This window comes from Bos indicus x Bos taurus, chromosome 25 (assembly GCF_003369695.1).
Source record: "Bos indicus x Bos taurus breed Angus x Brahman F1 hybrid chromosome 25, Bos_hybrid_MaternalHap_v2.0, whole genome shotgun sequence".
Lineage (NCBI taxonomy): Eukaryota > Metazoa > Chordata > Mammalia > Artiodactyla > Bovidae > Bos > Bos indicus x Bos taurus.
The window spans coordinates 4,389,425-4,410,724 of record NC_040100.1 but is presented as its reverse complement, the minus strand read 5'-3'; the positions used below and the strand labels follow the sequence as shown (position 1 = coordinate 4,410,724).

The following is a 21,300-nucleotide window of genomic DNA, read 5'->3' as shown; positions in this document are numbered from 1 at the left end:
TAAGTTAATGATGTGATACGCACAGAGCACAGGCACTAAAATTTTTGCAAAAACATTATTAAAATGTTTCCTAACCTTTGCTTTCTAGGTGATTGAAAACTTGGCCTCAAAACAAAAACTTCACTAGTTATGGTGAGCTCTTTTCCTCTCTGCATGTTTGTCCTGACCGTCTGTGGAGCCGCTGAGGGGCCTGAGGAGGGAGCTTGGGGCTGCAGGGGAGCAGGTGGGGAGTCAGCCCTTGAGGGGGGTGAGGTTCAGGCCCTTAGACACGTTCTCCCTCGCTGTAGAAAACGAGGGCAGGTCAGAAGCTTAAGTCATTTGAAAGATGGAGAAGTCATTTCTTCACACAGCCCTACCTGAGGGCCTGAGGGAGGGGGCCCTTCCCAAGACCCCTGTCCTTGAGCTTTGGGTGCCCCGCTCCTCCCCACCCTGCACTTGTTTCAGACAGTAAGGGCTTGGCTTGATCTGAATGAGGTTTGGGTGCTTTTTTACAGCAAATCAAAGCCTCTAGCCTCATCTCCAGGCCTGGTGCTCAGTGGCCCCGGTGGGGGTGGGGGTGGGGAGTGGTCATGGGGAATGGGGAGGGACTTTCGTCCAAATGTGTGACTTCTCAGCGAGGTGAGGCTTGAGTGAACTGTCTACAGAGGACCACCGTGCGGTCAGTGAACACTTAACGAGTCCTCAAGGGGAAAGCCCTGAGGCCCGTTAAGGAATTCGCAGACTTTTTTCCTAGGGCTGCGGCTCCGAGTGCCCAGCAGAGGGCGCCCTCCCCGCTGGCCTCCCAGCTACTGCCTGCAGGGAGGCACGGGGGCTTTCCTAGAGACCTGGGGCACCTGCAAAGGGGCGGGAGGACGGGAATGGAAGAGACAGCCCACCTGGGCTCACCAGGCCCTGGGTTCCACTTCCTGCTTCTGGACCACTGACGCGGCTGCCTCTTGTCTTTCAGATTCACCGTGTTCAACAGAAGCCATCCCCAACCCAGCTTAAATTATAAATAGAGAAAATAACTTTGTTCAAATCTGCGTGGTGCTTCTTTAGTAAATACTGTACAGATTTTACCATGGAGGACTTTTTTTTTTAGTTTTTACCTTTTCTTAATTACCCTTATTCCAAACGGATGAACACTTTCTACAACTGCTGACCATTGTAAAATACTGTGTATATAAATCACATTGAAAATAACGCCCTGGACTAGAACATCTCAAATGCTGCTTAATCACAGACTCAGGTTGACCACTCGTATTCCATGCAATGCTCCTCCAAGGTAGACATCCGGTGCAAGGCCAACCGGGAAACCGTGGGATTATTAAAAGTACAAACTGACAGCGTGTATATTTAATTTAAAGACGTATTTAAAGATTCACAAGCTCTCGACCAGACTTTTGAGAGCAGCCTGTTTTCTGTAATGTCTGATACTAGAAACTAATTTGCTTCATATTTTAGTTGTATTCAAGATTTGAAGATGTATTTTATAGACAAGTTCTGTTTTTGAACTTTGTGGAACTATTCCAATCAATTTACCAGTTATGATGAGTATTTACATTATGAATGTATAATCCAAACATTATTTGTAAGGCCTACAGTATGTTTTTATTACATAACACTTTTTTATACAGTGTCTCGTCTTGACTATGATATTGGAGTCTGAGTTGTCAGCTTGGTCCCTTAAAGTTTCTAGTTACAGACAAAATCATACTGTGATTTTATTTTTAATATGGATATGCTATCAAACTGTGATACACTTATAATTCACTGGTCCTGCATCAGGAGACGGAGTGGGGAAAACTGTATTTAATACAGTTTGTATCTGAATAATCTGTATGGTTTATACAGTTTGTGTTGTTCAGAGATGTCTAAAGTTTGATCTTTGTTTTTTTAAAGATTAAAAAAGCACTTGCCCCACTGTAAATATACAGCATGTAAAATTTATATAGTATATAAATGGCAGCAAATTAAACCTTTTGTGTCTTATTTTTTTACTGCTGTTTCCGCATGTGCTTGCAGACACTTCTCACCGACTTCTTTCTCTGCATTTACTTTCTTAAAAACTTCTAAAGCTCCAGCCATGGGCTCTCAGCCCCGCTGGTGAGAGAGAGTCCAGCGTGGGCTGCTTCACCCAACAATCCCCCCGTTTTAAAGAACCCAGCTGTAAGCAATCTTATTTTAACAATGTTTTTATTTAATGAACACAGTATTTGTCATTTGACAGCCATACACTCTCCAGGCTTACCATTCACTTTACAACAAAATTATCAATAGATAAAGGATATTTCTTCATGCACATTGTAGGAGTATATACATTGTAACAAACACTCCAGAAGTCAACATATATGTACATTATTTACATATTAACTATTTACCGTAAATAGAAATGTTTTCTAAGAAAAAATAAAACGAGAAATCACAATGTGTGGTTTCTGGTCTACAACAGACCTAACTTCTCAGCAAAGCACATCTATGTAGATATATGCATTTTAGCTTGAAAAATATGCATTGCTTTATATGCAGCATTAAATGCTGCTTCATCTATAAATAGCTCCTATTTGGACTTCGTTTGGTACCACGTTAAACTGCTCAAGGATGTTGTGATCCTGAGGACACCTGCCTGTCTGGGCCCAGGGTTGTCCACTTAAACCCCCATGTCAATGGGGGCGAGTGGGGCTGTGGAAGCCATGCCTCCCACCCAGCAGACCTTCCCTGCCTCCAGCCCTCTATCGCTGGAGGGAAGCTCTTTGGCCAGAGTTGGGACAAGGCGAGTAATTCAAGCACTGAGTGCAGACGGGAGGGTGGCAGGGGGGCGAACAGGATCACACTGAGATCCAGGTAACCAGGCCCGCCAGCCACAACCTGTCCCCGCACAGCCCTGACCCAGCGGGGCTTCTGGACCAGGCCATCTGAGGGCTTAGTGGGGGAGGACACCGTAAGCCTGTCAGGTTAATACTGTCACGACAAAACCTGGAATTCCATGACTTCACGTAACACTTCTAGGGCAAGGGACAGATCCTGAGCACCACGGCCTTCTGCATCATCCCAGGCAAACAGCCGTCCGGTGAGGCTCCTTCACAAGTGGTCAGAGAAAATTTCTTACAGAAGTTTCCTGCTCACTTCTCTCAACCCCACCCTGATGCAAACCCAAAAGACAAAGTCCTGATCCCCAGGGTCCTACCTGGATCAAACAAAGGAGAGAGAGATCGGTTGTCCCACGCGTAATACTGATGGAGCTGGCACCCCAGGCAGCCCAGGAGCGTGGCTGGCCCGAGGGGAGGGCGCTGCCGGTTGTTGTCAGCAGTGTTTGGTCGGGTGGTCTGGGCAGCGTCTTTTCATGGAAGACTGGGGCCAGAGTTGCATATATGCCAGTCAGGCGTTTTCAGGAATGCTGACTTGCCTTTCTCAGAACTAGAGGTTTGAATCTGAGGTATCGGTACAGTAGCAAAGCCTAAATGCTTGGGAATGAACCAAAACAGTCAGTTTGATGCCTGGTGGAGGGTCCTGGGCGTGGCCCCCTTTGCAGTCTAGTGTGACTTTAAGCTGCACGAGGCTGGGAGCCAACAGCCATTCCGTCTCAGCATCGAGGCAACTCCCAGGAAACGTTTTCTTTGTTTCACCTCTCCATGCATAGGCTGAGGTGGTCTTTCTTGAACTTGGCCTTTGCACAGGAGAGGTGATGACCTCTCAGGCGTACAGACTGAACAAGGTGGGTGTCTTCGCAGTAGGACAGGGAAAGAGGTCCCCCAGGGAAGGGACCCTCCACCGAAACAGCCCATGTGGGCGAGGGAGTCCTACATATAATGTGCGGGGGTCCTGGTGGTGGAAATGAAACTTAAAAGGCATGTCACTGGCCCGGCCCTGAATGCCCCACCTGTGCACCCTTGGGCCATCTCTGTGGCATGATGGGCCCAGCTCCTCACTGCACGCTTGAGCACCTCTCCTTCAGCCAGCGGCACCTGACAACCTCCTGGTCAGGGATCTTCTCCAGTCTGACCACCAGTGCATATTTGGGGTTTTAAACTATTTACAAAAAAGCCTAAGTGCTATACACCTTCATCCCCCAGCCTGCTCTTCCCCTTCCTGTAATAGATCAAATCTCTCAAAACACAGCGGAAGATTATCTCTTGTTCCTTATATGTCTACACATTACATTAACATATCTGATCATTATAAGTATTCGTTTGGCCAACAGGCCTTAACTAGTGAAGACAGGGGTCGCAGCTGGCCTGAACCATGTGTCTGGTTGGACCATGTGACACTGCTGTTTGTGGGTATCAGAAACGGGTCAAATGTGAGCAGTTTCATGTGGTTCAATACATACACTGTCCGTCCTGGGATTCAGCAGTTACAGGATAAACACCCCAAACCAAAATTTATGATTTGTGTCTTTAGAAAAGTTATCTGTGGGGCCACGAAGACTGAGCTGGGTGACTCACAAGACTGGACCCCTGGAACCCTACCCTGCCCAGTGCGTGTCCTCAAGGACACGGGCGTCTCCCTCCACAAGGGGGCGCCCTCGGGTTCCCCTTGAGCACGGCACCCAACTCCCCAGTTGCTGCATATGTGTGTATATGTAACTTGTTCTCAGTGCACAGTATATACGTGTGTCCAGAAGTTAAATTTATAGCTGCCATTCTAAAAATACTACTGTTAGAAAGTATCTTTCATTATAATTTCAGAATATAAAAAGGCATATAAAAGCTATAATCCTATATATCTGAGAAAAAAACTCAATAAAAAAGTGGTAGCTTTTCCTTTCCTGTTATGACACAAAACAGCGGCTTCCAGAACGGCCAACACCGCCACTGCCACCAAGGAGCACGTGGGGCCCCTTGTCTGCCCGCGGATATTCAAGGCTGGACCACCAGGCACAGCTGCAGGCCGGGACTTCGAGAAGGATGTCCTCGGAGCCAGGAGGGCGGCGGGGGGAAGGGGTGACGTGAGGCCTCTTGAGATCAGCAGGGGCTGCTGTCCCGGCAGAGACAGGGCAGGCCGTCGGGGTGGTCCAGGGTGTCGCGGGGAGCCCCCAGTCACTCTGCTGTGGGGTTTCAGTTTACTTTTACCTGCTGCTCAGACCAGGAAAGCTCTATTTCTTATTGGCAATCCTCCTTTTCCTCGTGGCCAACATGTCATAGAAAGGATCCCTGCTGATACTCGCTCTGGGAGAGAGAGTTAAAAAAACTGGGTTAGGATGGGAGGGGCAGTCCTACACACAAGGCCCCGTCAAGAGCGCCCCTCGCCCCAGGCCCCGCCCCTCTGGCACAACAGCCCCACCCACCACGCAGGCCCCGCCCCTCTGACAGCCCCAGCTCGGGCCTTACCTGGCCCGACACGCCCACAGACTAGAGTCCGCCCCTCCTGGCTTACCAAGCGCACAAAGCCCGCCCCCTGACACGCCCCACAGCCCAGGCCCCGCCCCGGTGGGCCCGGGCGCACCTGATGGACTTCATCCACTCCTCCTTCTCCTCCGGGCTGGGCGCCGAGATGCGGTATACCACGTGGTTGCCCTCCACTACCCGGCCGTCCGCCTCTGTCTTACAGGCTTTGATGACCTGCCCTTTGTGGCTGGGGTTGTACAGCTCGAAACAGTTCTGGTGGAGACAGATAGGGCTGTCACCAGGCGCTGGGGGAGCGGGAGGGAAGGACGGGTGGCAGGGAAGCCAGCTTACGGGTTTCCGTGGGTCCTCCACCTCCCTGATGCTCAGGTTCTCCAGCGGGATGATCCCCCGGGGCTCCTTATCCTGCGGGACAAAGCGCTCAGCCAGCCTCCCCCACACCCGCCGAGGGTCCCGCGACCTGGAGGACCCCCAGCCCTGCGCTTACCGTCGTGTATTCAAAGTAATAGAGGCAGTTGTCGGTGAGGATGAACCAGCGCCGCTTCCAGGTCTTCACGCGCCCCCCTAAGAGCAGAGGGACCCCGTGAGTCTGGGCAGAGCAAGCCCTACATGAGCTACTGTGCTTTTCAGAAATGCCACTGGGGCTGAGCTGGGTTTTACACTTCCTCCTTCGTGAAAACGTTTCACATTCTGCCCCATGTCCTGGCCACAGTGCGCGGCCTGGCCCGCCTGTGGCTGCCGGGGGGCCCACATGCACCCCCGCCCGCCTGCCGGGCACCCAGATGACCCGAGTGTTCCCCAAGTCTGCTTCCTGGAAGAGTTAGTCGTGATGAATGGCCTTAATTTCCCCACATGGAAATGACAACAGGATGAAGTCAGCGCCGCTGCCGGTCTGTCCAGGACTTAATCCCGTTACGTCAGGGCCGTCATCGCATTACTGAGGACTTGGGGCGGCCCTGGGATCCATCAAAATCGATTATGGCCTCGGCCCAGGGAATTATTAGATTGAATTAATCTCTTAACAAGATCTGGGACACACATGCATGCATACACACACACACACACACACACACAGAGCTCATCTGCACCTACTCTCCTTAAACTACAGAAGAGAAAATCTTTTACTCTCAAATATTCAGTAGAAACCCACTGGCTTCCACTTCTATTTCTAGTCTCTGCTTCCGACATGAAGTTTAAGGACAAAAGTTGAAAGAGAGAACATGCGCCTGGTGACAGATGGCTGCGATCCACCGGCACGAGGTGAGCAGCGGCTGCCCCGCCCCTGCTTCCCCGGGTGCAGACAGCTGAGACCCTTGTGGCTGAGGGTCACGGACCTGGTCCCTGAGATTGAGGAGCCAAGACGGGGACATGAAGGCTGTCCGGAAATCAAGGCACAGGGGCTGACATTTGGGGAGACCTGGGGGTAGGAGACACTCGGACACCCGGCTGCAGGGAGGGAGCCCCGCCTGCGGTTTCAGTGCCACTGAGGGGTCCTCGGAGACTGGGACCCTCACCCTTGGGTCACTGACGAGACGTCTGTCCTCATGATGGCCACATGCTGCTGGGCAGGCAGGGCAGGTATGTGGGGCGACAGCCTCAGTCATGCTGTGAAGAGGGTCCCCAGATTCCCCCGCTCCCCTAATCTCACTTTCCATCCCCGTCAGAAACATCTGTCCAAATTCCACTGTCCTTGGGGGCCCTCAGACCCTGAGGCCCCTTCATGCCTCCAACCCCCAAGGCCTCCATTCCCTCGAGGTGTGTCTCGAACCATGGGCAGGGCTCTCTGTTCTCCTGGAAGGCCTCTGACTCTTCTGCACCTAGACTCCTGCCCTGCTACACCCAACTTCAGCGGCACGTCTGGAGGAGCCCAACCCCTGGTCCAGGTCTTGCAACCAGGGGAGCCTCTTGCGCCGGGGGCAGTGGGCATTGAGACAGAGGTGTGTGGTCAGGTGGACCCGTGAGCCTGGCCCAGCCCCAAGCCCCCTTTCAGGGTGGCGGCGGTGACACTCTTGGTCTCTGAGCTCCAGCAGGTTTTGCTGCGGGAGACGGACCAGCTCTGCTCAAGCATGTGTTTGTGGCTGGGCTTCAGGACAAGGGGACACACACACATACACACCCCTGCAGGAAGGAGCCTGGCTGCTCCTGACTAGAATGGATAGAAGCAGCCCTTTTCTCTTTGTAAACGCCTGCTGCCTGCATGGTTGTTAGCAGACACAGGCTCTCGTGCATACCACGCAAGCCTGTTCTCCACGCCAGCTCTGTGCCAACCACACTCCTGTGTTAACACATCTGACTCACTCTCAAAACACAGTGACTACACAGTATTTACAGGACCATCATTAAGCACCACCACCGGGCTCTCTGCTCTGGCGGGGCACCCTGGCCTCCTGAAAGCATGGTCTCCTCTAAGATTAACTTACGACAACCAACCCCCAAACAAGGTCACGCTAGGACCTCCGGTTCCTAACTTAGCACATGCATGGCCACAGTGCTGGCTTCTCTGCCTGTGTGTGTAGGCTGTTCAGGGGCCCAGGGCTGTGTCCTCACTAAGTACAGGTGTGCACCCGGGCCCAGCCTAACACGGCCTCAGCACCCGCCTCCTGGGTCCCTAGGGGACCGACACCCAGGGACCCTTCGCGGGGTCAGAACCGTAGGCAGGAGTCTGGCGCGCTGACTGGCCGGCCGTGTGCTGGACACCCCGGGGACGCTAACAGCTCTGAGAGCAGAACAGCCCCAGGGGCTGAGGCTCCGGGCTACAGGTGCGACCTGTGCCATCACCAGCTCTGTGGCCCTCAGTCTTAGGTCTGAGGACACAGCGGGGGCTGCGGGAACGGGGGAGTAGCAGGCCCCGGGACCCTGGGACACCCCTGGGCACCAGCCGGCCCTGTGCCTGTTGGTGCTCTGCCGCAACGCTGTGGTCCGGTTATCTGCTCGACCAGATGACAGGATGGAACACAAGCCCTGGTGTCAGACATCTAGTTCAGTCTTTAGAGTCACCCAGCTGGCACTGGGAGCGCCCTGGCTGCCAGGCAGGCCTGTGCTGTCACCATCCTGGGGGGGCACTTGCTGGCAACAGAGAACAGGAAGGGCCCAAGTGCAGCTGCTGCTCTTCTGGGCACCTTCCTCATGCCCTCATCCCAGCCCCACAGGCTGGAAGGGATCTCAAAGCCAGGTGTGTCTGGAAGGTCACTCGGGCATTACTCACGGCCATTGCTACGGTTCTGGCTTTTTAGGCCAAGATCCAGAAGTCTTCCGAACCCTGGCACAGCCAGAAAAGGTCAGAGCTAGATCCCCAATCAGGACAGCCGCCCCGCGCTACACACCCTGACGCCGGCCACACTGCCACCAGGCCCATGTTCGTCCTCTCTGGGTTAGACTCAAAGCACCAGCATTCCTGTAGGCCCTGGTGTCTGACACTGTCTGCAGAGTGCCTGCCTCATCTGGCTCATTTCACAGGCTCTAATGTCACCAGAAGGAGGAATCTCAACCCCCACCAGAATGATAACTCCCTATGGATCCCTAAGATGGCCCAGTATATATAAATGCGCTTCTGCTTGTTTGTCAATAGTCAAGAGATTCTTAACACGCTTCTCCCATCCAAATACTAACCAGGCCTGGCCCTGCTTAGCTTCCGAGGTCAGACGAGAGCACCCGCGTTCTAACACACGCGCCTGGACTCTGCACAGGTGGTGCAAACACGCACTGCCTGGTTAGCGGGCTGGGCGGCGGGCGATGCGCTCGGGCCCAAGGACGCGGAGGGGCGAGCTTGTCTCCGCCCGGCATCTCCACGCGCCTCGGTCCCTCACTCCTCGCCCAGCCGCGGAGGGGCGACGCGGCCGCGGCACCTTGCCCTGCGTGGAGGATGAAGTGAGCCCGGCACGTCTGAAGCCACGAGGGCCAGATGGATGGCAAGCAAGTCGGAGCTTCACACGAACCGACAGAGAGGAGAGGAGAGGAGAGGAGAGAGCAGCTGGCAAGGGGCAGGAAGCCGCTGGGTACGTACCTCCTAACGCAGGACAAGCAGGGACAGCCCGTCACAGAACAGAAAGGTGGGAGCCACAGGCAGAAGGAAAACAACAAGAAGGCACATTTAAACCACGCATCGAAAGTCAGCCACACCGAACCAAGAGAGGCGGCGGGCGCCCGGGGGCGGCGCTGCCGCCGGAGCAGACCCCGCGCGGGCGCGCCTAGCCGCTAGGGGGCGCTGTGCGGGGACCTCGGGGAGCCGACGCCTCCGGCCGCGCGGGGAGGCGCTCCGGGCGCCGCGGGGGCTGCGGCGCGGGCGCAGGCAGAGGGGCCACGGCGGGGTCCCGCCCCCGGCGCCGCCGCTCACCCAGCTTCAGGAGCCAGCCCTCCCGGTCGGGGTTGAAGAACGTGTGTGTCAGGTCGTTGCCATCGTCCTCGGGGATCTTGAACGGTTCATTCTTGATGCTCTCGTACAGGTTCTGCGCAGGGAAGGCGGCCGGGGCTCAGGCCAAGCGCCACAAGCCGCCCCGCGAAGCCCCCCAGGGCGTGCCCAGGGCCCCTCTAAAGGCGTCCCACTTGGGCGCAAGGGCAGGGCCTGATGCTCCTGAGCCCAGAGGTGGGGACGGGACGAGGAGGACACGGACCGGTGAAGAGGAACACGGCGGGGAGGGGGGCGGCTACCTGGGGAGGGGACGGGGGACATAGGGGTACACGGGGAGAAGGGGCCAAGGGGGGGAGGGGGGAACGGGGAGGAGGGGCCACGGGGAGGAGGGGGGAACGGGGAGGAGGGGAGAACGGGGAGGAGGGGCGAACGGGGAGGAGGGGCGCACGGGGAGGAGGGGGTCATGGGGAGGAGAGGAGCATGGCGGGGCGGCTCACCCGCAGCAGCTCCTCGGGGAGGTCCCCGCCCTCGTTGATGCCGCGATTCATGGTGACGAAGCGCTCGGCCGTGGGCTTGTCGCGCACGTTGTGGTTGTGGAGGCTGGTGTTGAGCATGATGATGGCGAAGGACAGCACGTAGCACGTGTCTGGGGGGGGTCAGCGCCGCGGGCCGTCAGCACAGGCCCAGCCCGGGCGCCCCCGCGCCTCACCCACCCGCCGCGCACACTCACCCGTGGACTGGAAGACACCGGGGTTGCACAGGCAGTAGCGAGCAGCGAAGGCCTCCATCATGCGGTCGATCTTCTGCGCCTCGCCCGGCAGCCTGAAGCTCCAGAGGAACTGCCTGCAGGGGCGAGAACAGGGGGGTGGGTGGGCATCTCCGAGAGCAGAGGCCCTGTCCGGGCGGCCAAAGCGCACTGACCCCCTGGACACCGAGGTGCGCCCACTGTCTGCGCTCCCTGCCCACCTGCGGGAGCCCCCACGGCTGATGAAGAGAACAGGGTCCTTGTGGGCGCACCCCAGGCTCTCCAGGGCTGCCCCTCCCCAAGACACCGTCTTCAAAACGCTTAATTTAAAACTGGACCCACAAGCGCGGCCTTCAGCCAAGGCCAGGGGCTGAGCCCACAGCAAGGCAGCGGCCACCTCAGTCCACAGCTGGGGGAGCAGTCACCAGGAAAGCGGGGGGAGTTGGGGGGAGGTGCTGCGGCAGAGGAGACAGGCTGAGACCAGCACCTACCAACGAGGCTGGGAACACGGGTCAGGGCGGCCTCCCTGGGCACAAAAGCCACACCCTCCTCGGCACACGCTAGGCCTCCACGTGGTTAGTGGGCAAAGCCAAATGTGGCGTCAAGTGGGCCCAGGCCTGGCGGCACTGAGACTGCACCCAGAAGTGGGAAGGCGGAGGCACCCACAACTGCCAAAGACCAGGCAAAGAGAGAGAAGGCAAAGCAACAGGGAGCCAAGCCAGAACCTGGGCCACAAGGAGGCAGGAGAGGCCCGTCCCCGTCGTCCCCGCCCCCCACCCCGTTTCTCTCTCTGGTAGCTGGAGTTACCCACAGGGTCACCGCCCAGCCACTCGCCCAACCAGCCTCCCTTCACACGCAGGGGATGAATGCTCACCTTAAGGCTTGTACGAGGTTGAGATCAGCAAACTCGTGGAGTTCCACAAAAGCCTGAAGAACTTTAATGTTAAATTCATCCCTAAGAAAGAAAATGGACTTTACAGCCTCACTGCATGTCATTTCAGTCCTTTTATTAGACATTTCCTAAAGCAAGTGAAAATTATGACCAACCTAGACAGCATATTAAAAAGCAGAGACATTATCCGTCTAGTCAAGGCTATGGTTTTTCCAGTGGTCATATACAGATGTGAGAGTTGGACTATAAAGAAAGCTGAGCGCCAAAGAATTGATGCTTTTCAACTGTGGTGTTGGAGAAGACTCTTGACTGCAAGGAGATCCAACCAGTCCATCCTAAAGGAGATCAGTCCTGGGTGTTCATTGGAGGGACTGATGTTGAAGCTGGAACTCCAATACTTTGGCCACCTTATGCGGAGAGCTGACTCATTGGAAAAGACCCTGATGCTGGGAAACATTGAAGGCAGGAGAAGAAGGGGACAACAGAGGATGAGATGGTTGCGTGGCATCACCAACTGGATGGACATGAGTTTGGGTGAACTCTGGGAGTTGGGGATGGACAGGGAGGCCTGGCGTGCTGCGGTTCATGGGGTCGCAAAGAGTCAGACACGACTGAGCGAACTGAACTGAAAGCAAGTGTTCAAGAGATTTAATGTCATATGATTAAAAGACAAGTTCTTTTTCATGGTGCGTTTGTTTTCAAGCTTAGCTCAAAGGAGACGACCCAGTAGGATGTGGAGTTCACTTCACAATCAGTACGAGTCAGGGTAAGACCCCAAATACGAGCCCGACTGCCAAGGTTGAGAGTCCCCTGTGCTGAGCACTAAGGCACCCACCCAGGTGTGTGGTGCAGAGTCTCAACCTCAGGGCCACCACGAAGCAGGCGCTAGTCCCGTTCCCACCTCCCAGGAGGGATTCTGAGGCTCAGAGCCAGGAAATGGCTCCTCCAGGGTCACGAGCCAAAAAGCAAGGTCCTGGGCTCAGAGAGGAAGATGGTTTGGAAGTGCTGCCTCCAATAATAACTAGCTTTTAAAAACTAAACCGAGTAGAGTTTAGTAGAATACCAGTAGAGTTACTGGCTCACACGGTAAGGTCACTATTTGGAAGAACTGCCATTGAGTTTCCAAAATGGCAGCACCCTTGTTTTTTATAGCCACATATGAGGGTTCCAATTTCTCCACATCCTCACCAGCATTTATGATCTTCTTTAATGACAGCCATTCCTAGTGGATGTGAACGGCTACCTCGCTAGTTCTGATTTGCATTTCCCTGATGACTCATGATGTTGAGCACGTCACCATACGCTTACTGGCCACTGTGCCTATGGCCTTGTCGTAACGCCTGTTTATTCTGGCTGCACAGGCGCTTTGCTGCGGTGTGCAGGAACAAGCTTAGTTGCCCCACGTCACATGGGATCTTCGTTCCCCAAGGGACTGAACTGCGTCCCCTGCACTGGACCACCAGGCAAGTCCCCTATCATACGCCTGCGTATGTATATCCTCTGGATGAATGTCTACTCAGACCCTTTGCCCATCGACGACTGTCTGTTTATGACCGAGTTGTAAGAATTCTTTTTATATACCGGATACAAGTCCTGATCAGATTTCTGACCTGCAAATATTTCTTCCTATTCTGTGGGTTGTCTTCTCCCTTTCTTGATGATGTCCTACGAAGCAACTTATGTTTTGGAATTTAATGATTTTGTTTTTCTCTTTTGCTGTCATATCTAAGAAACCCTGGCCTAATCCAAGGTCACAGATTCATTACTAGGTTTTCTTCTTAGTGTTTTATAGTTTCAGTGCTCATATCTAGGTCTTTGGTGAGAGATCCAGTGCCATCTTTCTGTGTGTGGATATCCAGTGGTCTCAGCACCATATTCTGAAAGGACTATCTTCCCCACCGAACAGACTTGGCATCTCGTTTGATGGTCTATGTGAGGGTCTATTTCTGGATTCTCAACTCTGTTCCATGACCTATATGTCTGTTCTTACACCAGCACACCAGACTGTCTTCGTTCGTGGAGCTTTAGTCTGTTTTATAATTGGGAAGTGTAAGTTTTCCAACTTTGTTCTTCTTTTCCAAGACGGCTGTGGCTATTCTGGGTTCCTTGAATATCTGTATGAATTATGGGATGAGCTTGTCAACTTCTACAAAGAAGTTCGCTTGGATTTTCTAGGGAGTATGTTAGATTTGTTTATCAAGGTGCAGGCAGTTGCCATCTTTGCAACATAAGTCTTCCTCATACCCCCAACTAACGGGGGCAAGACGACGACCGAGAGAGCCGAGGCTTCTGTGCAAAACGTCCCAAGAAGGTCACGATGGTTTCTGGGGCGAGCAGCGGCCTCCTGGGTTCTGCCCCCATCCCCAGGCTGAGCAGAGGGCCCCAGAGGAGCGTAGACCCCACCTGGCCCCAGGACCGCCCCTGCCCCTGCTCATAAGGACACAGGGGAGGATGTGGTTCTGCAGGGCTCGCTCGGTCCTGGGGAGCACGGGCAACCCCGGAGCCCACGTGACAGACCCCGATGCGAGGGTCGGCCTGGGCAGGCAGGTGGCCCTCTCCCCTTGAACTCACCTTTCACCCAGGTAGTCCCCGATGACTGTCTTATTCAGGCCTTCCCCTTTATACAGGAACTGGGCCACATCCTCCGGGGAGCTCTGCAGCAGGTCGTTCTCTATTAGAAACTGGATTCCCTGGAGAGGAGCGTGAAGGAAGCAGCGCTGAGGAAGGTCCAGAGACCACGTGTCACCGCCTCGCTGGTTCGGACACAGCCGAACTGACACGAGAGCACAGTGGGGTGCTCCCATCACCGAGCTCATCTCACCCATCAAAGAAAAGCGCTTCCAGGCCTCCTGGGAAGCAAGCGGGTTAAGGACAGACAGGCTGCGGAATAAGCCCTCCTAAGTGTCACCAGACATTATAAAGGCGGAAGGAGCTACAACACAGAACTTGCCCAGCTCAGGAAAAGGGTCTGTGCTGTGTGTGAGAGGAGCTCGTCGTATGTGGCTGGCCAACCCAACACCGGTCACAAGCACCCCCTTCCCCATGCTCCCTTGCAACTTGAAATGACTTTGTGAACAGATTGGGTCAAAAAAACAGATTAAGTCTGTGAGGAGGACCCTGGAGAGCTGCTCGTTTTCTGATAAAAGGGGACTCCTGAGCAGCACGGCTCCTTCCTCCTCCTTCCTGCCGTGAATGCAGATGTGATGGCAGGAGCCCTGGCAGCCGCTGGCAACACAGGGAAACGCCAGGAAGAACACAGAACCCTGGGTCCTGGGAGCCACTCGACACCGTGAGGCCACCTCTGCTGTGAGAAGACAGCCTGAGGTGTAAGCTGTCTTCCTGGATGTACCGCCACCTGTGGCTGAACACATTCATCGGTCACCGTGCCACTGAGCTCGGGCAGTCAAATCCACAGCCAAGGAGGGACCTACGGGAACTGGCCAACAGTCTCTACGAGTGCCTGCTGGACCCAAACTAGCAGCGCTCGGGCTCGCAGGAAGCCCTAATGAGAGCAAAAGTCTACCTCCGACACAGCTTCTGAGCTGGTTTCAACACACACATTAGGAAGCTTTTAAAGGAGGAGGGAATCCTGCTGTTTGCCCAGAGATTGTTTCTACAAATGCAGAGATGGCCTTCTAGCTAAAAGCCTAAAGGCCCAAGGCCAGGGCTCCCTTGCACGATCCATCTGAAAAGTCTATTAATTTTTTAAATACATGAACAGCCCCAACAGCCTCATGTGGAATTTTTAAAAACTGGCAACAACCCAGCAGTCAGTAAGAGAACCATCAAGTACATTCTAGCACATTCACACGATGAAAAGCCATAGGACCAGATGGAACAAACACAGGCACGGATAAAATCTACAGACGTGACACGGAGTAAGAAGACTCGGTGTACTGTAATTCCACCTATGTAAGCTTTTAAAAAGGCAACACTCAGGGGCCCTGCATCTTGGTCTGGGTTGCAGTTAACACGCGTATTTGCATCTGTTAAAATTCTTCAAGCTGTACGTTTAAAATCTGTGCACCATGTTATTCTTCAAAAGAAAAAAAAAAGTTTACTGAAGAAACCAAGTCTGACAATCCTAAATTAACTGCCCTATATTTCTGGTGGGAGCTTAAGTGGGTACAGCCACCTGGGTACCATTTTCAGAGTGTGAACACACGCTGGGACAGAGCGTTCTGATGAGAGGTGAGCACAGTCCTCACCCAGATTCCTGGAAAACAAGGCCGGGGACAAGGGCGGTGCCCGGGTGAGGGACGGAGTGAGGCAGGGTAGGCAGGCTGGGCAGAGGCTGCCTGACCTCAAATCCATGCCAAGGGGTCAGGGGCAGGGCCGCCCCCCGCGGCCTCGCTGGAGTCCTCATCGTCAGGACTTGACGGGCTGTGGGCGAGACAGTAGACTCTGTGCCCCCAACACTGCAGGGAGCGGGCCTCTGAGGAGCCCGAGGTCCAGGACACAGAGGCAGAAGCTCCCTGGGGATGCAGGCCTCTGTGACCACCGTGGCTGTGATACTGGCAAGGGTGGTGCCCAGTGGCCCACCCGGGCCAGCCCCCCGCAGTGGCTGCCTCCCCGCTGAGGGTGCTCGTGGCCGTGGGCCCGTGGTGGGGCCGTGGCTGCCAGCCCCCCGCAGTGGCTGCCTCCCTGCTGAGGGTGCTCGTGGCCGTGGGCCCGTGGTGGGGCCGTGGCTGCCAGCCCCCCGCAGTGGCTGCCTCCCTGCTGAGGGTGCTCGTGGCCGTGGGCCCGTGGTGGGGCCGTGGCTGCCAGCCCCCCGCAGTGGCCGCCTCCCCTGCTGAGGGTGCTCGTGGCCGTGGGCCCGTGGTGGGGCCGTGGCTGCCAGCCCCCCGCAGTGGCCGCCTCCCCTGCTGAGGGTGCTCGTGGCCGTGGGCCCGTGGTGGGGCCGTGGCTGCCAGCCCCCCGCAGTGGCTGCCTCCCCTGCTGAGGGTGCTCGTGGCCGTGGGCCCGTGGTGGGGCCGTGGCTGCCAGCCCCCCGCAGTGGCTGCCTCCCCTGCTGAGGGTGCTCGTGGCCGTGGGCCCATGGTGGGGCCGTGGCTGCCAGCCCCCCGCAGTGGCTGCCTCCCTGCTGAGGGTGCTCGTGGCCGTGGGCCCGTGGTGGGGCCGTGGCTGCCAGCCCCCCGCAGTGGCTGCCTCCCCTGCTGAGGGTGCTCGTGGCCGTGGGCCCATGGTGGGGCCGTGGCTGCCAGACTTTCCTGGGAGCTCTGGTTTCTTTGCTCTCTCTTTTTCAGCTGTGCTGCCGCGCATGATCTTAGTTCCCCTAGCAGGGATTGAACTCTCGCCCGCCGCAGTGGACGTGTGGAGTCTTAACCACTGGACCACCTGGAAAAAGGCCTTTTTAATCTGGCATCTCACCCATGGGTTCGCTTCTGGCTTAGACATGTACTATCCCAATGACTGTTTCTGAAGACCACAGAAGGTCTTAGCGGTGAACGTGAATCACTTTTCCAGAGACTGTGGAAAACATTATTTCATCCTCGATTCAGCAAGGCTGAGGACAAGCTGGCTGTGATTTTCATTTCTTCTTAGAGAGGCTGGTCTCTCCTTCCTGGAAATTTCCTGAGCTTCTCTTTATCCATAAGTTTCCTGATATTTCACTCGATACAGTGACGCGTGCAGGCCTTTTAAAACCGTATATCCCGCTTGGCATTTGGTGACCCCTTTGAGTCTGAGGAGCTGATCTTACTCCAGTTCTGAAATGTTCCAGTAGTTCCCTGGAACCAGGAGGGTGTGGTAGGGACTAAGTGCTTCCTCTGCACAGCTCCTGACAGAGTCACTTCTCAGCAAACCTTACTCCTCGTCATTGCAGGTGTGATGCAGGGTTCATCGGATTCCTAGGCCCTGACAGCGAGCATCTCAGGCCGAGCGCGGACACCGCCCTGTCTGTTCTGAGAGAAAACCGGACTCTCTCCGTGAACTGGACAGCCTCCCCGTGCAGCACCTAGAACTTAAAGCCTGGTCTTGAAAACTTCCCCCTGTTAGATCATCGCCCTCTAGTGCTTGGTACATCTACTCTGTAAACCCAACTTCCAAAGGGAAAAAAAACAAAAACCTCGTTACAAATCCCAAATATCAGATCATCATCAAGTTCACAAAACTACTGCCCTGACGATCTGGAGTTGACTCACACCTTGTAAGCAGAGCAGCAGGAAGCAACAGGAGAACTCTCACAGGGGCCTGAACACCCAGCTAAATGAGACTCTCCTGTGCCTACAGACGTGCTGTATCTGAAGAAAACTCCCTTTGGAGACCCTTGAACAGGGACTCATGGTGTGGATATCTGTAAATAACACGTGCAGCCGTGCTCGTGGCTGGCCGCTCACCTTTCTGGGATCCATGTTGAACTTCTTCCTCCCCATGGCGACCTGCTTGTTCCTCTGAGTCGTTTTGCTGTGCGTGTGGAACAATGAAGAAGCTGTTACTGGAAGTCTGCACAGAGCACAGGGAGTTTGTGTCCCCTCCTGACAGGACAGCTCGGGAGGAAACAGGCACAGCCCCCCAGCGCCCCTGTCCGAGGGTCCCCCAGTCTCCCAGGTGGGCTCAGATCAGGGCGGCCACAAGGCTCTTTCCCTTCATAGTGATGAACCACTGAGCGGAAGCAGAGCTCCCGGTTAGAGAGAGGGCACGTCGGGGCAGGGTGCTTCTGAGGGGTGTGTGCCCGCGTCCTCAGCGGCAAGGCCGGACAGTGAGGGGTGGCGGAGAAGGGCCAGTCCTGCACAGGCACCCCCGGCCCGGCCCTCTCTGCTGCCGTCACCACGGCGGCCTGAAGGGGCAGCCATGGCCGCTCACCTCTCCTCCACCGACGTGAGGTTGTCGATCTCCGTCATCACTTCCGCAATTTCATACTTCAGCCTCTGTAGAGACAGAGAGCGCACGCTGTGGGGCTGACACAGGGGCCTCTGCCTCCCGGAGACATTTCAGGCCCCTAGGTTCAAGCCGCCCTCGGGTGCGTCGGGACAACACAAGTGTGGAGATACCAGGACCTCTTCTTGACATAGAGAGCTCCCAGTCAGAGCCACCCTGACTCGGGAGCAAACAAAATGACCGCCTGTCCACCTCCCAGCAGAACGAGAGCAGAGGGGCCCAGTAGGCAGAGCCTAGAGTGCGTGTGTGTAAAATCAGGGGTGAAAAGATACAGACGGCAAAAGGGAGCAACAGGCCCCGCCACGCCACCACACGCCCACCTGCCAGCGCTGGCACCCAGGTCCTCACGATGGCCTGGGCCAGACACACACAGGTCAGTACCAGGCCCCAGCCACCGTCTCTGGATGACTTCTGTCACCCGGGGTGCGATGCGGCACCATGGACAGAGCCCAGGAGGCGTCGAGGCTCTCGCCTGTGGCCTCAGGCAAGCCCAGGCCTCATGGAGGGACAGGTCCTCCCCAGTGAGCCGGCTCTGAGCTCCTGGGCCTTGGCGGCCTCAGCTCAGAAGTGTGGTCGTGAGAACCACACGAGGCTCCGGGGGCACTGCGATCACTAATGTACACTGGAATGTTAGCCTTAAAATATACTTTCAACCAAAGCACACATTCTGGGTTACCTGATTTTTCCAAGAATGACAGGTAACCATAGAAGAAAAAGTTTCACAAACTCTCTCTCAACTACAAGGAAATTTTTATCAAGATCCTATGATTCTTACGTGCCAAGAAACTCCAGACTCAAACTGTGAGCACCTAGAAAGGAACTGCTGTCTGGACATGGCTCAGTCCCACGGCCAGTGGCCGGGGAGCCAGAGCGGACTTGGGCTCGCCAGTGGTTAGGAAGCTGCTCAGAGAACAGCCGCACGTCCGATCGATTTCTACAAATATTACGAACACACCAACTCGGAGACTGTGGCTGGCTCCCCTGCACCTCCCGTGGGAGCCCTTTACCCGCCCTCTGATCACACAAGGGCAGAAGGTGCAACGCCCGTCTGTCTGCGTTTATCCGTCATTCTACACCCACCAGCTGGTAGGTGCTGGGCGCATGGCCAGAACTCAATATAGGTTTAGCCCTTTATTCAAAAGATCCCTGCGTGCCAATAACATGCTAGGCAGTGTCCTAAGTGCTGGGGACACTGGTCAACGAGACAGGGGCTCGTCCTACAATTCCCAAGGGCAGCACGCGTGACGCCCTCTGTGACGCTGGAGTCAGGAGTCACTCGCTCTAGACTCCAGTCGGGCCTTCTCCTCCACCCCAGAGTCTGTCTGCCTGGCGAGCACCAGTTCTGTTCCAGTAGCCTGGGTAACTCCCACTCCCTGCCTCCCTGTGTGGTTCGAATATGCACACACTAAATATCCATTTTTTCACATTTTCAGGAAGCTACTTGATTTACAATTTTACCTAAGAGCAAAAATGAAAAGACATTTTTTTTTTACCTCAATGTCATCAATAAGTTCCTTTTTTCTTCGACGGATGTCTAAAAGTTCTTCTCTTTCTTCTAGTGAAAGGTCTTCAGGCACTGAAATTTAAAAAAATAAATCAAATTAAACAACTCTGGAGAACAATCTGTAGACAGCCACTGAGATTGAAGATGGGCATATGTGCAAGCCAGCAATTCTGTGCCCAGTTATTTATCCAAAGGAGCCAAGGAACCCCCGCTTGCAGACCCCATGGAGGACACTCGCAGCAGCGCTGTTTTGAGAGAAAAACAATCGGAGTCGCCACTAATAAGAAAATAAACTGTGGTATAGTTATGGAACAGAATCCCACACGATTACCAATGGCTGAACCCAGTCCTTCACACAGATGAAACTCACGATGGACGAAAAGAAGATAAAAGCAGCAGACAGACACTGGATGTGGCACCCTCCAGGGGGGTGACATGTATGCACAGCAGAGCATCAGTAAATGCACCACACTCCCGAAACCGCTTCCTTCTGAGTAGGCTGGTGTGGGAGAAAGTACATTGCAGAAGGATACCGTGTGTGTGTGTGTGTCAGGAGCTCAGTCATGTCCAACTGCGATCTCACAGACTGTAACCTGCTAAGCTTCTCTGTCCGTGGGATTCTCCAGCAAGAACACTGCACTGCACTGCCATTCCCTTCTCCAGAGGATCTTCCAACCCAGGGACTGAACCCGGGTCCCCTGCACTGCAGGCAGGTTCTTTACCATTGGAGCTACAGGGAAGGAGGACATCAGGAAGCATCAACACAGCGGGTGAAGGCTGGCTGGAGTGCGGATACTTGCTTAATTTTAATTGACAGAGTTCTTCATAATATCCTGGTATTAATGATTAACCCCTGCAGCATTTTCCATTCTTACGTCTATATTCTCTTTATTTTATGCTATAATTGACTTATTTCATAAACCTTATCAGAAAAACAGCCTCTGATTTTAATAATCCTCTACTGTGTGTTTAACTTCTATTTTATTAATTTGTATAAAGAAACAAAAGATTAAGAATCTGAGCAAATAGCAAGAGAACACACAGAGCTTCTACAAACAAGTTAAGATAATGGGATCATGGCACAGGGACAGACAACTGGACCAGTGAACTGGAAGACAGTGGCCAGAAAGATACACACGGGCTTACAGAAACTGATTCAGCAGAGCCAACACTGCAGTTCAGAGGCAGGGCGGACTCCTATGCACGACACGCGCCGTGTCAGTTATCTCCATGTGAAAAAATGAGACTGAATCCTGATGATCGTCATATTTTTAATCAGTTCCAAGTAGAAATAAAGGCTTAAGTTCACATAATTTCTTATAAAGAAAGAATGTATTTATAAACTCAGAGTAGGAAATTGTATCACACACCCCACACCCTCCCCCCACACCAAATAACTTTGAGAGCAGCCATTCTTATCCTAATTTTATAATTAGGGAAATAGGCCAAGAGACATCTAATGATCTCCCCTGATACAGAAAGAATGTTTGAAGAAGTAATGGCTTAAATGTTCTGTATTTGATAAAAGACGTGAACATACATGTCCAAGGTGCTCAAGCTCCAAGCAGGATAAACCCAAAGACCCACAAGGTCCCAGAGTGTGTTACA

General features: G+C 54.3%; 2 protein-coding genes across 2 annotated transcripts in view; one reads left to right on the top strand and one right to left on the bottom strand.

Moving 5' to 3' along the window:
* Nucleotides 1–1,979, top strand: part of USP42 (ubiquitin specific peptidase 42) — a 43,156-nt gene extending 41,177 nt beyond the window's left edge. The window contains exons 17-18 of the mRNA XM_027527493.1: nt 89–132; nt 947–1,979. Coding sequence (XP_027383294.1) covers nt 89–96 — 8 coding nt within the window. The 3' untranslated portion in view covers nt 97–132; nt 947–1,979. The remainder of the gene's footprint in view (nt 1–88; nt 133–946) is intronic.
* Nucleotides 1,980–2,158: 179 nt separating this feature from the next.
* Nucleotides 2,159–19,789, bottom strand: CYTH3 (cytohesin 3). Its single transcript, XM_027527521.1, has 12 exons — nt 19,682–19,789; nt 18,114–18,178; nt 17,648–17,714; nt 13,881–13,999; nt 11,292–11,372; nt 10,403–10,515; nt 10,170–10,318; nt 9,658–9,769; nt 5,812–5,888; nt 5,658–5,729; nt 5,425–5,579; nt 2,159–5,147 (listed from the first exon to the last, which is right to left on the bottom strand). Exons 2-12 carry the CDS (start codon nt 18,149–18,151, stop codon nt 5,075–5,077), a joined length of 1,056 nt encoding a protein of 351 aa, XP_027383322.1. The 5' UTR covers nt 18,152–18,178; nt 19,682–19,789; the 3' UTR covers nt 2,159–5,074.
* Between the last annotated feature and the right edge of the window lie 1,511 nt (nt 19,790–21,300).